Source organism: Lonchura striata, chromosome 2 (assembly GCF_046129695.1).
Source record: "Lonchura striata isolate bLonStr1 chromosome 2, bLonStr1.mat, whole genome shotgun sequence".
Classification (NCBI taxonomy): domain Eukaryota; kingdom Metazoa; phylum Chordata; class Aves; order Passeriformes; family Estrildidae; genus Lonchura; species Lonchura striata.
Window position 1 is genome coordinate 113,723,462 of NC_134604.1, and position 15,135 is coordinate 113,738,596.

General features: G+C 41.0%; 1 protein-coding gene across 1 annotated transcript in view; it reads right to left on the reverse strand.

The window, feature by feature from the left end:
- Positions 1-1,476: 1,476 nt before the first annotated feature.
- The window catches only part of IGSF5 (immunoglobulin superfamily member 5), a 28,911-nt gene continuing 15,252 nt past the window's right edge, over positions 1,477-15,135 (reverse strand). The window contains exons 7-9 of the mRNA XM_031506336.2: positions 11,691-11,803; positions 10,404-10,480; positions 1,477-1,775 (exon numbers count right to left, since the gene is read on the reverse strand). Of these exons, the coding sequence (XP_031362196.2) occupies positions 1,707-1,775; positions 10,404-10,480; positions 11,691-11,803 (259 nt within the window). The 3' untranslated portion in view covers positions 1,477-1,706. The remainder of the gene's footprint in view (positions 1,776-10,403; positions 10,481-11,690; positions 11,804-15,135) is intronic.

Below are 15,135 nucleotides of genomic sequence, written 5' to 3' on the forward strand. Positions count from 1 at the left end.
CCAGGAGGGTTTGTTAACAATGTACATGAACAGAAAGCCAAAGCTCCATGGTTTTTACTCACTTAGGTCACAGGCTGGTGTTACACTGGACCTCCCTCTCTGATGCAATGGACATTCCTCTAATAAAGTGGATTTTTGGTTGTGTTTAGGTACTGTTTGGTTGCATGCAGCTACAGTGGTAACAAGCAGATGTCAGCAATAGGGATCCTGGTATCAGAATAAGGGAGATGTTTCTCAACACGAGTGGTTAATTCAAAATAAGGATATTTTCAAGCACAATTTCAATATGCCACAATGTAAATTGCTTATATTTTAGTCTGTGTAACATTGCAAAATTAATTTTAAAGCTGCTCCTTAAGCAAACAAGATAGAAAGGCAGTAGATGGTCAGAATTTGAAACAGCTTTGTGTACATGGCAGACCCTGCACTTGTTCTGACAGACTGGCTGAAAATGCCACCAGCAGCACAAAATCTGTCTGAGTTAAGGAGATACCAAATGTTAAATGTACAAAACAACTTCTCCTTCCTGAGTTCAGGTTGCAAATTTCTCAATTTTGTTGCACAAAGTGTCACTGGAAGGGATTTGAAGCAAGGACTTCTTTCAAGAGCACGCGCGTCGGTTTGTACCAAAGATTAACGTGAGGCACACTGAATAATTCAGAATTTTTTGAGTGGGAAGAAAGAAGAGTACACTGAAAATATCTTGTTTTTCTGGAAGAAGTTTGCCTTCTTGTAAAAGAAAAAAAAAAAAATAATAAGCATGAACTTTTTTATTACACAATAGAAAATTTCAGACCAAACATTTCATCAGTTTTAGATATGGTCCATGTGCTGGATCTGCTCTGCTGAGAAGTTGCTTTGGTAAAGTGCATTTCCCATGGTCATTATCAACTCTTTCCCTGAGGAAAAAACACTGTTCAAACTGAATTCCAGACACCACCATTGCTGTGACACAACTCAGCCCATAAGTAGAACAGAGACATAAAACACTCAAGCATCAACTCTTCAAAGTCAAGAGTTTCAAATCTACATTTTTCAGCTTAAGAGATTTGAATTTCAATTTTTTTAAAAAAGGGATTTTTTTTTTGGCACATGGGTGATTGGATTTTTTTTGAAATGGAATTTTAAGGCAAATACTTCTTAGAAAATAATGTATTGAAATGGAGAAATGTCATTTCTGATCCAAAGATAGTTTTGTTAGAAATTTTGAAGCAGCCCCCATGAAAACTTCCTTTGATTTTATTACAGAATAAGGATGGAAAAATGTTGATCTGAAAGTTCAAGATGATCAGCTGTACATAAAATATGTTTGAAAGCATAGATATTGTATTAACCATTATCATTATTAACCAGTTTTTCTGAAATAATAAATATCTTGCATTTCCAGTCCTTGATCTTGCTGTAACATAGCATTCCTGTCTGACAGTTTTGCCGATTTCCTTGAGACCCAAAACATGGATTCTTTTTCCACAGCCCCATCAAACTCATTGTCTTGGCAATTAGGGCAGACTATTAATTTCATTTATGTCCATTATTTTGCTGTGATATAATTACAAAGGTTGCAATTTTATTTCATTGCATGAGGAGAAAAAAAAAAAAAAAAAAAACAAACTTATAAGTTAAACTGAGAGAACTGGTTTTAACTTTTCTCCATTGCATGAAGGCATCCAAACATGTGAAAAAGCAACTTCTTGGAGAAGTCCATCCTACACGAGTGTCACATTCCTGATTTTCTTTGGGTTGACCAGATAATCAGTACGTCTCTGAGGCCGCACCTAGGGGAGAGCAAAACCAGTTAGAGAGCTACAAGCAATTCCAGAAAAGCAATCCTACAAGGGGTCTCAGGAGGTTACCTGCCAACCTCTCACCCCAGAACATGACAGCAAAATGAAATCTGTCACCAGCAGCCCACTCAAAATCCAAACACGAGGGAAAGCAGAACAAAACAAAAGCTTTGCATGGAACATGCTGAGAATTCATGATCTGATCTTCTGCTGCCTGGGAACTTCTTGTGGCCTCTGCAGTCTGTGTGCTCTGAAGCAAAAAGTGATGTTGGGTCTTTCTCCTCTGGTTCTCTTAAAGCTGTAAAAAATCTGAATATTTGCCTTCCAAATCCATTAGAAATCACAGCACACCAGCATTTCACGTGGCTGGAAGATCACTCTCAGCACTCAGTGTTTATCCAAGCCAACATTTTTTTAAACTTCCCAAGACTGCCAGGATTCCACTAGCACTGGCTGCAGCCTGCTCTCACAGGTGGGATCAGAGCAGGGCAAATGCTCAGCAGCCTTGGAAAGCCTTTCCCCATCTGAAACAAGTGCAATTCTCCAATCCTAATTACTTCTGTGCTTTTACAAAATATCATTAGAGAGGAAAAGACAAGGAAAAAATTGCTCTCAAATGCATCTGACTAACAAAAACTGTGGGTTTTTAAATGCAATGGCAACACCTCCTCCTGCAATTCCTCACCTGGTCTCAAGCCCTTGGAAATTAAAGGAAATTTCACTGTTTGTCTCAGTGAAATGTTTCATCAAGGCAAACACAGTTCTCTAACTATTGACCAATTTTCCTGAGGTTTGTTTCTGGAGCATTAATCATGTACAGTCTGGATTGCTCTGGTATTCTTCCAGTACTTAACATCTTCAATTATGCATTTGGTACATATACATTATTGAATAACACATGGAGGCAAATGTTAGATAACAAATGTGGACAACATGGCTCTGGTATTTAATGAGCCCCAGCACCACTGTGGGATAAATTTAACTATCCTAGAAGCATTTCACAAGACAACTGACTTCTGTTTTAAACACAACTCTCTTTCTCTACCCTCCCATCCCTTGTTGCTAGAACATGCTGCTGTTTTCTAAATTTACCCTTCTTTACTGTTTATTTTTGCAGAGAGGAGAGGTACTTTGGGAAGTAACAGCACTGCCTGGCTCTGTTCAAGGACCTTTTCCAAGATCCCTCTGCTGCACTTAATTTCTTGCCCAAAAAACTCAGTGGTGTTAAGCAGAGGAGCTCTCTACTACCTCTCCCATCAAAATAATGAATTTTCAAATAGAATGGGAAAAAAAAATCTGAAAAAATGCAAAAGGCAAGTTTTATGTTTGTGGAAAGGAAATATTCCCACATATTGTGGTCTGTGAGAATAAAGGATAACTGAACCAGCAGAAAACTGAGTAACCAGAAGTTTTCAGAGGGGCTCCAGAACACCCTGTCTCTAAAACTCCCTGAAACAGGTCATGTTTTGTATCCCATGCTTATCAAAATACTGAGGTGATAATAGTTCCCAGAACTTGCTGCAGAAAAATATTCTATTGCACCAGATTTGCTAAAGGAAAAAAAGACATAAATCAGAAAGTTCACCCAGCAGTGTTGTGGAAAGAGGAAGTTTTGGGGCGATTTGGGGCAATGCTACAGGAGATCTGGGGGGGAGATTGTGTCCCTGTCTCACAGGTGAGAGCCCTGGGACCTGCAGAGCTGCCCCAGCCCTGCCCCAGCCCAGGAGGAGCTGGAGCTGCTGCAGAGAGCCCAGAGGAGGCTCCAGGATGAGCAGAGGGATGGAGCAGCTCTGCTGGCAGGAAAGGCTGGCACAGCTGGGATTGTTCACCTGCACAGGAGAAGCTTTGGGCTGAGCTCAGGGTGGCCTGGCAGGGCCTGGAGGAGCCCCAGGAAAGCTGGAGAGAGACAATTTCCAGGGCATGGAGGGACAGGACACAGGGAATGGCTTCAAAGTGAAAAATTCCAAGTTTAGATCAGATATTAAGAAAAATTTTCTCCCCTTGAGGGTGGGGAGGCCCTGAAATAGAATTCCCAGAGCAGCTGGGGCTGCCCCTGGATCCCTGGCAGTGCCCAAGACCAGGTTGGACACTGGGCTGGAGCAGCCTGGGACAGTGGAAGGTATGTCCCTGCCATGGCAGGGGTTGGAATTGGATGATTTTTTCAATCCTTTCCAACCCAAACCAGTCTGAGATTCTCTGATCTAGGTTTTTATATGATCCTGAAACAGCAGGGAGCCAGAGGACGAGCAGCAGCTGGATCCAGGCAGCCCCATGAGAGCACTGGGGAAAGGATAATCCCACCAGGGCTCTTTTTCCTTAAAAATCCCATCTTCAGGAAGGACCAATCCTGCCCCTGTCTGTCATGGCACTTCTCCTCACCACCAAAGCAGGAACTGAGCAGAGTTTGCTCCCAGGGTGGGGCTGACGTCCATGAGGGTTCACCCTTGTCCTGCAGCATCTTTCAGAGATATTTGCTTTAAAGTTACTTCTACTTCATCCTTATTGTGCTCCAGTATCAATTAATGAATAATTTCATTAATTTCAATGAGCTCATGCTGTGTGACGGCCCATTTTCTGGGCAGCTTTTTCTGAAGCAGCAGAGCCTTCCTGAGGTTGCACTTCACTGAAACAGAGGCTGCTGGCTGCTGGTCACTGACCTAAAACTCATTTGCTGAATGCAATGGAAGATCTCATACAACACATTAAAAATAATAATGCAGAGGAGGAGGACCACAACAACCACTTCATATTTACACCCTGACCTGCTGGATCCCCTGCTTGGTTTTGATTTCAAAGTTGTTTCCTCTTTAGATTAATTCAGTGCTCTACTAGTCCTGCCAGTCCTTGTCTGAGGAAAAATGGCTTCATAACTCATTACACCCTACAGATTGAAGGGGGAAAAAACCCATCTCCAGTGGTTTGTTGCGCAGCACAACATCATAGGAGTGAGTTCCTGAGGTGGTTCCCCCATCAGGAAGGATGTGCTAACATCAGCATTTCTTTTACATAGTTTTAAATCTCCTTGTACTACCAGTTTGGCATCCAGTTAACCATGGATATCTGACAGTCACATGCTTCAAAGCCTCCCTGTTGATTTATCATCTGCCTTGAGTGCCTTTTCACAGGGATTACTGTAAAAGGATTATAATACTGGGAAAAGCTTCACATAGTTTGTTGGTCTGGTTGGGGAAACAGATGCAGCACAGATCTTTTCATCTCTTCCAGCTCTTCAGCCAGACAAAAAGGGAGCTAGCAACATATGGGTGACTCAGAAGGTAAACTGAGTGTGTATCATCTGGTTTCATGGTTGAATCCTTCCATGGTGTTTTGAATACTGATCTTCAGTCAATGAAAGAAGGATTTCTGCTCTTACAAGCATGTTTCAGTCAGTTCTGCACCCCGTGTGACAGCAGTGATGTGAATGATGGGTCCTGTGAAACTCTGATCTCAGCACTGAGCTGAAGGATGGCAGCTCCTCCTGATAAACTGAAGGCTTGCTATTAGCCAGCCAAAAAATATTCAAGTCCAACTGCATTAGAACAAAGTGCTGGCATTCATGTGGTAGGAGTGCTCCCAAATGTGACTTAATGCTATCACACACTGGGCTAGCAAAAACAGAACAAAAAATAAGGGGGGTAAAGCCACAGCTCTCTGGTTCTGAAGGTTATTTCTCATCCTGCCCTTAGTTTTCAATTTTGATTCTAAATTCACTTCTTTTACAGGGAAACACCCATCCCCATAAATTGTGGATACCCATAAAGTAATTCAGATGCATCATTACTTCACATAGCAAACCAGTTCCATCCTGTCAACTTTTTGGACACTCAGCACATTTCCCTGCCATTCAATACAGCCTGGAAATTCCCCCTTGTTTCTTCATGGGTTAATCCCACCCATATGCCTTAACTCCTCCCCTTCTCCAACAGACATTTGGCAGAAAAAAATCTGTAAACTGCACCTGCCATTTCTTTATCTGTATCATCAATATTTATTGCTCTCTTAATCAAGATATGCTAACCAATAGATATCATAACATGACATATCTGCAGTCCATTTCATCTGCAGGGATAAAGTTGTTTGCTTTCATTGATTTATTTTTCTATTTATTGACCTTTTAATTCAATTTTGATAGCTTAATTTTTCTTTCCAACAACCCTCAGAGTCAGAGAAGTTCTATATGGGGCAATAAATGGAGCTGCAATTCATCATTCATTTCCTTCTCAGTCTAAAACCACAAGCACAGCTAAATAATATTTCCAGTTTATAGAGTGTCACTTGGAGTAGTTAAGAAGAAAAATAGATCCTTCCCCATTAAGGGAGCCATGACTCACTCTGGACTGGGGAGGAGGAGTGAGGCTGTGGAAGCTTCCTGGAGCTGTGCTGAAGTCACAGCAGGGATGAGTGCAGCAAATTGGAAATGAGCATTCACACCCTCATGGAATGGGCTCCTGATTTACCACAGAGACCTTTGTAGCAAATTAAATCAGCTAATTAGGAAGCTCCTCTAGGAGATTGTCCAATCCTCAGAGCTCCTTCTGTGGGAACTTGGAAAGCAGAGTTCCTTGGAGGTGGCACTGCCCCAAAATCTGTAAAATCCCAGGCAGGGAATCCCCCTCACTGTCCTTGGGTTTTGGAAGGAGCACTGTGGGTCAGGGAATGAGGAACTGTTCCCTGTGGGTCTCAGATTCAGTCTAAGAGAGAAACTGAGAGTTTCTATCCAGGCAGAAGCCTGAGAAAGAGGTGGAGAAGAATGTAAATAATTCTCTCTATCTCTCTTGTTTTTCACATTGTTTATAGTTAAGTTCTATCACTGTGCATCAAGCACTTTGCACCAGTGGGGTGAGTTGTTTTCACTTCAGAACCAATGGAGTTGGTCCTCATGAAGATCTGTATAAAAGAGCAGGGTATTTTGAATAAACCAGAGTTTTACTCTCAGCAGCTTCTGATCAGTCTCTTCATTCCCATCCTGCCTTGACAGCAACAGTTCCCTGAGTGGAATTTTGGCCTCTAAAACCCTTTTTTTTTGGCAGCTCAGCCCCAATACTGGGAGAAAGGATCACACTCGCCCATCCCTGACAGGAGCTACATTTGCAATTAAACAGCAGCCTGCACTTCTGCTCTCAGTTTGACCTTTTCTCAATTAATATCATCACAATGAAGACCTTCCAGCACCTCTGACTGATGCTTCTGGCCTCCTCTTCCAGTGGCTGCTCATTTTCCCTCAGCTCAATAATTTGTTCTGTTACTCATCATTTTTTAAACATCTCACACACCTTTGATTTTCCTCCCTTGTTCTTTGCCAAACCTTTTGTTCCGGTTGTGAATTGATCAGTGCAATTACTGGGCAGCATTTATCTTCTGTGGACGTTTTCCATTAGTTTCTGATTCACAGAGTTTGAATGCCCAAAAGCTGAGCTCGGTGTTTTTCTGTTGTCACCTTTTATGACACACGCCAGGGACTTCAGGTTTGTACCCAGCTGGGTCTATGGGTAACAAATCCTGAGGAAGCAAAACTTGTGATATGAGGTCTCCTTCAATCTCTCAAATAATTTAAAATTCTAACTTTTTTTACATTTGGAACAAAAAGGATCAGATTTGAAGCCCTTACCCTCAGAGACACAGAGATAAGGTTTTACATCTTATTGCTGCAATTTTTCCATCAGTAGATGGACTTCCTGCTCCTCAGGGAGGCTCTGGATTTTTCTTCCTTCTTCTTGACCTCTAAAGAAGCACTGCAAGGACTTTTGCTCATTTTTCCTGATTACCCAGGGAGAGAGAAGTAATTTATTGGAGTCCACCCCTTCCTGACCTCCTTCACTATGGAAAAAAGTCTCAGGATAACTTTTCTTCCTCCTGTTGTTTTCTGGGTTTTTTACCCTGCTACTTCTTCCTAAAAGGCCCTAGAGAATAAAGATGAAAGTCTTTGGGAATGTTTCCAGGCAGGAAAGCCTGAGAATCACAACTTTCTGTGCTTGGAAGATGGCAGGAAGGCAGGTGGTTTCTGAACAAATTGCTTGATTCCAGCACTATCCAGCAAACAGCTAAATAAGTTAACATCTGATTTCACCTACTTGACAAAAAATGTAATGAAAGAGCACTACAATGGTTATTAGGCAATACATTGGCATCAGTGGTGATTGAACTTTATTGGAAAATATCCAGGAACACCTTTTGAGAGAAAACCTGTATTGTGCACTATTACAACAGTGCACTTAACAGGGAAGGTTATGGATGTAAAAGGAAAACACTTCTCTCTCTAAAACAGAGAAGTGTTTTACTCTGTTTGTATTTGTTGTGATAAAATTAACTCACGGACTGCAAATCCACAATTTAGGGTAAACCTTCAGCAGCCTTTTTTCAGCTCCTGCATACACAAGATGGGGCCATGACAATATACTCAGAAGCCCTGCTCAAACTGACAAATAGTTTGTCTTCAAAGACATTTTTAGATTGCTAAATATTCATCTAACACATGGAAAATAGTTACAAATAATTTTCACCTCTCGATTCTCTCTTGGTGTTTTTCAAGAATGTGTGTGCAGCTGTTGATGGAGGTAGAAGCCACCATGACAGAGTTTTTATATTGTCATGGGAGAACTGGTTTAAAAATAATAAATATTTCAATTTTATGTTGTGTTCCTGTGATGGATTCAAAGTTTATCTGGCCACTTGAACTCCTAGGCCATCTAAGCCAGGATTTCATGGGGAGCCTGCACCTTTCTTGTCTCAGATTGAATCAGGACAGTCAACCCAGTCTCCTGATGGTCCCCACTCACAGCATTATTATTCTCACAGTGGATGGAACTGCCTGGGAACACCCAAATTTGATGCCTTAATGCTACCACAGTGCCCAACCAGTACCCACAAATTATCAATGAGCACCCAGGCACTGGGAAATGCCCAAAAGGATCCCAGAACCACCAAATCCCAGAGTCACCAAGGCTGGCAGAGACCTTCAGATCATCCAGAGTCATCATCAGCCTACCACCACCATCACCACCCCTAAACCATGTCCCCAGGTGCCACATCCAGATGCCTCTTGGAGTCAATATCCTGCCCTGAAATGTGTCCAGGGTGCTCAGCACAACCCTTCCTGGTGTCAGAGCAGACACCACGTGCCCCATGCATGGAAGCACAGCTTATGTTCACTCTCCTGATTCAATCTGAGACAGGAAAGGTGCAGGCTCCCCATGAAATCCTGGCTTAGATGGCCTAGAAGATCAAGTAGCCAGGGAAACTTCGAATCCATCAGAGGAACACAACATAAAATTGAAATATTTATTATTTTTAAACCAGTTCTCCCTGGACAATATAAAAACTCTGTCATGGTGGCTTCTACCTCCATCAACAGCTGCACACACATTCTTGAAAAACACCAAGAGAGAATCGAGAGGTGAAAATTATTTAATTATTTTCCATTTCGATGAATATTTAGCAATCTAAAAATGTCTTTGAAGACAAACTATTTGTCAGTTTGAACAGGGCTTCTGAGTATATTGTCATGGCCCCATCTTGTGTGTTCAGGAGCTGATAAAAGCCCATAATCCTGTTCACAAGAACTCCAAACTCTGAAAGTGTTGCTTGGGGTTATAGATCCACACTGATGCCTCCACAGGTTGTTTTTTGTGGTTTTTTTTGTTTTGGTTTGGGTTTTTTTTTCAGACTTTTCAGCTTTGCTTTAATAGTATTTTGTTTGACAAGTAATTAATGTCAACCATCATAACTACCAGGCACAAATGCATCAGTGTCATTGCTGTTATTTTGTACTCGTATTATGTGATCATTGCTTTAATTGTTGATTGAGTGCTTCCTAAATTTCATTGTGTGCCAAAAGAAGTTGACACACGCACACTCTGCTGTGATTTATTGTGCAATGTCATCCCCAAGACAGATTTCTGCTTTGTGCATGTTGAAGCAGCTCTTCAGAAATAAATGAGTGATCACTGCGTTGAGGAGTGAACTCAGTACCTCATCACTGCCACTTTCTCAAGAGAATACTGGCAAAAACCATTCTGGAAGTGCTAAATGGATTTTATGAAAATATGGCATAAATTAAGATTCACATTTCTCTTGTGCTGGAAGCTAAGAGAGAGCAGCTCCAGCCTTCAGAAGGAGGCCACTGAGAATGGAACCAGTGGAGGAACAAACACTGAGCTCTTCTTTTTACATTTTATTCACAAGGAAAAGGGGCACAGCTCTGGGGGCACTGGGTGTTGGATGTTTGCTTTCCCTCCCAGCTCCTACTGCTGAGATGCCAAAGGTTTCAAGATCAGTGTAAAGTTCCTGACTGAAGCAACTTTTCGTATATAGGAAAACATAGTCAAGAAATAATTGAGAGAAAATGCACATTTATTTACTCTCTCTACACTAGATTTTGATTGCAAAGGAACCCCAAACCTCACCTTCAGAGTGCCCCCATCTTAGACCCACATCTCCTTCAAGTCTGAAGGAAAATATACCCAAGAATGCTGAAGGGACATTCCACTTCCTCAATTACAGCTCTAATTGACTTCTAATTGTTTACCTCCCCAAAATCTATGTTTGGCTCTAGCACAATATACACTCTGTGAAAAAGGAAAAATAAAAAAAAGGTCAAGATATTCAAGATATCAGCATTACCTTTGGTACAGAACTGATGTGCAAATTGTCATCGGGGCCACCAAACCTGGAAATCATTGGGGGAAGAGAGGCAATTCCTGCAACAAGAATATAAAAGATTAGTTACTCAGTGTCCACCATGGCAGGAACCACAATAGCTAATATTAATAGCATTAATTATTAATTAACAATATTAATTATTAATATTGTGAGCAAAACTAAGGCCAATTTTTTTGGCTAACATGGCCAGATTTTTTTTACTGAGGGAGTTTGCAGGGGTGGCTTCTGTGAGGCGACACCAGGACCTGCCCCAGTGTCAGAGGCAGTTCCAGATGGGACCTGCCTGAGCTGTGACATTGGTGGCATTTCTGCCATTACATATTTAAGGAAAGGTAAAAAAAACCCAGCACAGCAGGACCTGGGAAAGGGGAGTGAGAAAGTGTGAGGGAAACAGTCCTGGAGATACCCAGGTCAGTGGAGAAGGGAGGTGATCAGCCAAGGTCAACCCAGAACACAAACAAATATGAAAAAAGCCAATCTAGAACTCTGTGGAATCGATTTGTCCAGATTAACTTAATTTTACTGTTTATAACTGCTGTGTTTTATAATACTACATACTCTCAAAATCTTTCCCCTGTAGTTATTTCTTCACCGCTTATTTGTCAGAGAGGAAGGGATATGTTCCTGGATTATAGACTCTGCACAATAATTTTATGCCATTAAGTGTTTGATTAAATGTTTTGAGAATAATGTGGTTATAAATGCAAGTGGAGGGTAACGATTTGGTGGAGATTTACATTTGCTTTTGAAGAGTCTTTGTGCTTAAGGACAAGAATTTATAATGCTAACTTAGTCATTTATCAGTACAATAATAGTTCACTAACTGCTTTTATTCTTTCCTTCTTGTCTTTGGGTTTTTTTGGTTTCTTTTTTTTGTGTGCATGTTGGCAGTGGTGGGTTTTCTTTTGTTTTCACAGGCCAATTGCAAAATATTGCCTAAATTGCTGCTTGTATGAAACTCTAGTCCTCCCACATCTGGACCCAGAAGACAATTGGAAGAACAAAGGCATTTAAAAAAACAAACCCAGGACTAAAGTTAAATAAATTTTCAAAGAACTTGGGTGTTTCCACAATATAGTTGGAGGATCTTCCTGTAAAAAATTAAAAATCTTCCAGATAGGTCAGGAAAAACACAAGTCCTTCACTAAATATTGTGAAACCTCATAATTTTAATTGCTTGACCTATTGTCCAAAAGTCCCATGTTGAAAAGCAATTTGACAAGTTGTGATTCACCAGCTTACACTCACCTGGGCTTTGCTCTGTGTTCCACAATTCCTCTGGAATGTATCCCAGATTTTCACTGCCACTCCTCTGCCAGTTTTCCAAATCACCTTCTTTTTTCTTCTCAGCCGAAACTTTTCTAGGAAAAAAAAAAGGTGTCATTAGAAGTTCTTCATGGTGGAAGAACTCCTGGGCAGCAGACTAGAGACAAAAAAGTAAATGTCTCACATCCCAAAAAATAGGTGTAAAACATATTCCAAGCAATTAGCATGGAAGTATTGCCCATGGAATTTTGTTTGGAAAGTTTCCATCAGCTAAAATGTCAAAAAACATGAAAACAAGGCAATCTTCAAAAAGTGTGGACCCTGTGCCAGACCATAGGTTTTGCAGAATATTAATTTTGATCTCTGATTCTGAATTGAAGGATATTTAGGCGCCCAGTACTGGAATACCAGCCAGGTCATCATTTTTGTGCCCAGCTGCAAACCCAAAGCGTGTCCTCTCACATGAACTCCAGATGAATCTGGAGTTCATCTTTCACTCTGGAAATTACTTTACACGTGAGGGAAATTCCTTGGTTAAAGTTACACATCTCCAAATTTGCAGAATGGTGTCCTCACAGCTGCACAGGGAGAGAAGGGTGCTTTTCCACCCAAAATTCTGATGCTAGAAGAGATGCTGCTATTGATCTGTTGCTACCATAGAATCATCTCCAGGACACTCCCAGGTCCATCTCTGCCTGGGTTTGAGGTGTGGCAAACACAAATCCACTATGGAAAACCAGGAATTTTTAGTGGGAAGGAATGTTAGTGAAGTTTGTGGAAAATGTCTTTATACAAAAGTTGTAGTGAGGGTTGGGACAGGAGGAGAGGGGACGGCCTCAGGGCCACCAGAGGCTCAGCTGGGACAGCAGCAGGAATTTCCCCATGGAAAGGGTGCTCAGGCCCTGGCAGGGGCTGCCCAGGGAGCTTTGCAGTGCCCATCCCTGCAGGTGTCCCTGGAGGTGGCACTGAGTGCTCTGGGCTGGGGACAAGGTGGGCATGGGGCCCAGCTGGGACTTGATGGCCTTGGAGGTCTTTTCCAACCTCAGTGATTCCATGATTCTGTAATTCTACTTCTTTTATATTTAGTAGGAACCACTTTGCAGGTCCCCAGAGCTTCAGAGGGGTGCTACTAATGCACACACAGATCTGGTGAGTCAGCTCTCAGCTATGGGGCTTTTTTTAGGAGGTGAACAGGTTGGACACCACTAAGAGCCCTGCCATGGTTGCTAGAAGACAAAAGCATTGTTTAGGGTTGTAACACCCCCACATGTTACATGACATGTGGTGTCTCTTTTATCTGAGCCTTAGATCTCAGCAAACTCAGTGGAGTAGCCAAATAAAAAGCAGCTACAAAAAAAAAAAAAAATAAAATAAAATAAAAGGTGTGTGGGAGGTACAGGAAGATAGCCAGCCAAGCTAAAAATAAAGGTGAGAAATAAAACCAGTGTATGTTTTGTTTCACTACTTCTTTGCTACCACAGCAATGCAGCTTCCAAAATCTGGATAAGTATCATTCTTTTTACTGCAGGAAAGTTCCCCCCAAGGAAAAAATCACTGAGCCTACAAAATCTGTGATTGTTAATAATCCTATGATTTCAGGGTCATTGTTTTTCAAACCTTGAAATCAACTCTGAATCTTCAAGTCCAAACTGAGCCTCAGAGCTTGAAGTCATCCCAGTCTTTTTAACTTTAAAGGATAAGCAAAGTTTGTGAACACAGTGAGACAACTCATCTTTAATGGAGAAACAGTAACTTTGCAGTACTGAGAGCTAAAAACAGACTTCAGCCATGGAAGTGGAATAGTTTCTGCCTAGATCAGATGCAAAAACATAGAGGGACAGGAAGGTCATGCCTATTCTGGACCTGTTCAGCTTGTCTGAAAGAAGCACTGCAGGTCCCCAAGAGCAAGGCAGGGTCTGGGAGGGGCACGGACCTGACTGTTCCAGACCCTGCTGCTGGGCAGGTCCTTCCCTGCAGGTTCAACTGGTTTTGCCTTCCTTGGGTCGATCCCTGTGGAAGTTTTTGGGATTCTGAACCAAGTCAGAATCCAAGCAATCCCTGCTGGTTAAGCCCTGCCCTGTTTATACAGCTGCACTTGGCAAAATGATGAATTTAGCCCCACAAAGTAAGAAATCACACGGAAGTTTACACGTATGGCATAGCATAATAAGAATCATTTCCTTGGGAGAAAACAGAGCGTATTTAATTTCCTTATTTTGTTTCCTATCAATAAAGTGCTCTACAAATGGAAATCTGTCAACAGACCTGCACAAACTTTCCCCACAAGAGGCTGCTAATGAAACTGGGAATTACTGACGTGCCAGCAGCAGGGTGGAATGTTCTGCAAACTCATTAAGGGACAGGGACTCAAAACCCCACAAGCGTAGGCAGAGAATGAATTCACAAAGCTGCCTACATATAAATAATAATATTAAAACTACCACTGCCATGGTTGCCACAGGTGCTGATAAAAAGGATCTCAGTGCTGAGAGATCCTTATAGTTATTGATTTCCAAAGTTTTCCATCTCAGTGCAAAAATGGAACATTAGCTTTGTACTGAAAGACGTCTGAAAATCACTGAATGAGGTGCTGATACCCATCCATGGGGCAGCTTTATTAATTTTTTGTAGATTTTTTAATTATTATATATTATATAATTGCATATTATAATATATTGTATATTATAATATAATATATTATTATATAATTGTATATTATAATATTTTATTTTTCTATATTATGGAATTGTATTATAAAATTGTGTTATTATATATCATATAATTGTATGTTATATTGTATATTATTATATATTATAATATAATTGTATATTATAGTAATATTTTATTATTATATATTATATAATTGTATTATAAAATGGTGTTATTATATATTATATAATTGTATAAATTTTAACTAAAAATAAACTATACTAACTATAATTTTTATACTAATAAATATTTTATACTAATAAATATTATTGACATTTTTAATAAAAACTATATATAATTTTATAAAAAATATTTAAAATAATTACTTAATATATAATTTTTTATAGTTTTTAATAAAAAACTTTTTTTTTAAATAATAAAAAATTATAAACCCAGCTTGGGCTGGAAGAAAACTTAAAGATCATCCGCGGGCATGGACACGTTCCACTATTCCAGGCTGCTCCAAGGAGCGCTCCTAGGTATGGAGAGTCACATCATCCCGGGACAGCCTGTCCCAGGCTAGAATTTCTGCTTGATACCTAATCCAAACCCGCCCTCCGAAGGTTTTGTTACGCGTTTATCCTTTCGGAGCCCGCCCGCCGCTGCCGGTCCGGCAGTGACATCCTGCGGCGGCCGCGGCAATCGCCCGCCGGGCTCTGCTCGCCATCCATCCTCCCCTCCTTCCCCGGGACACCTGGGGCACAGCGGGCTCCGAGAG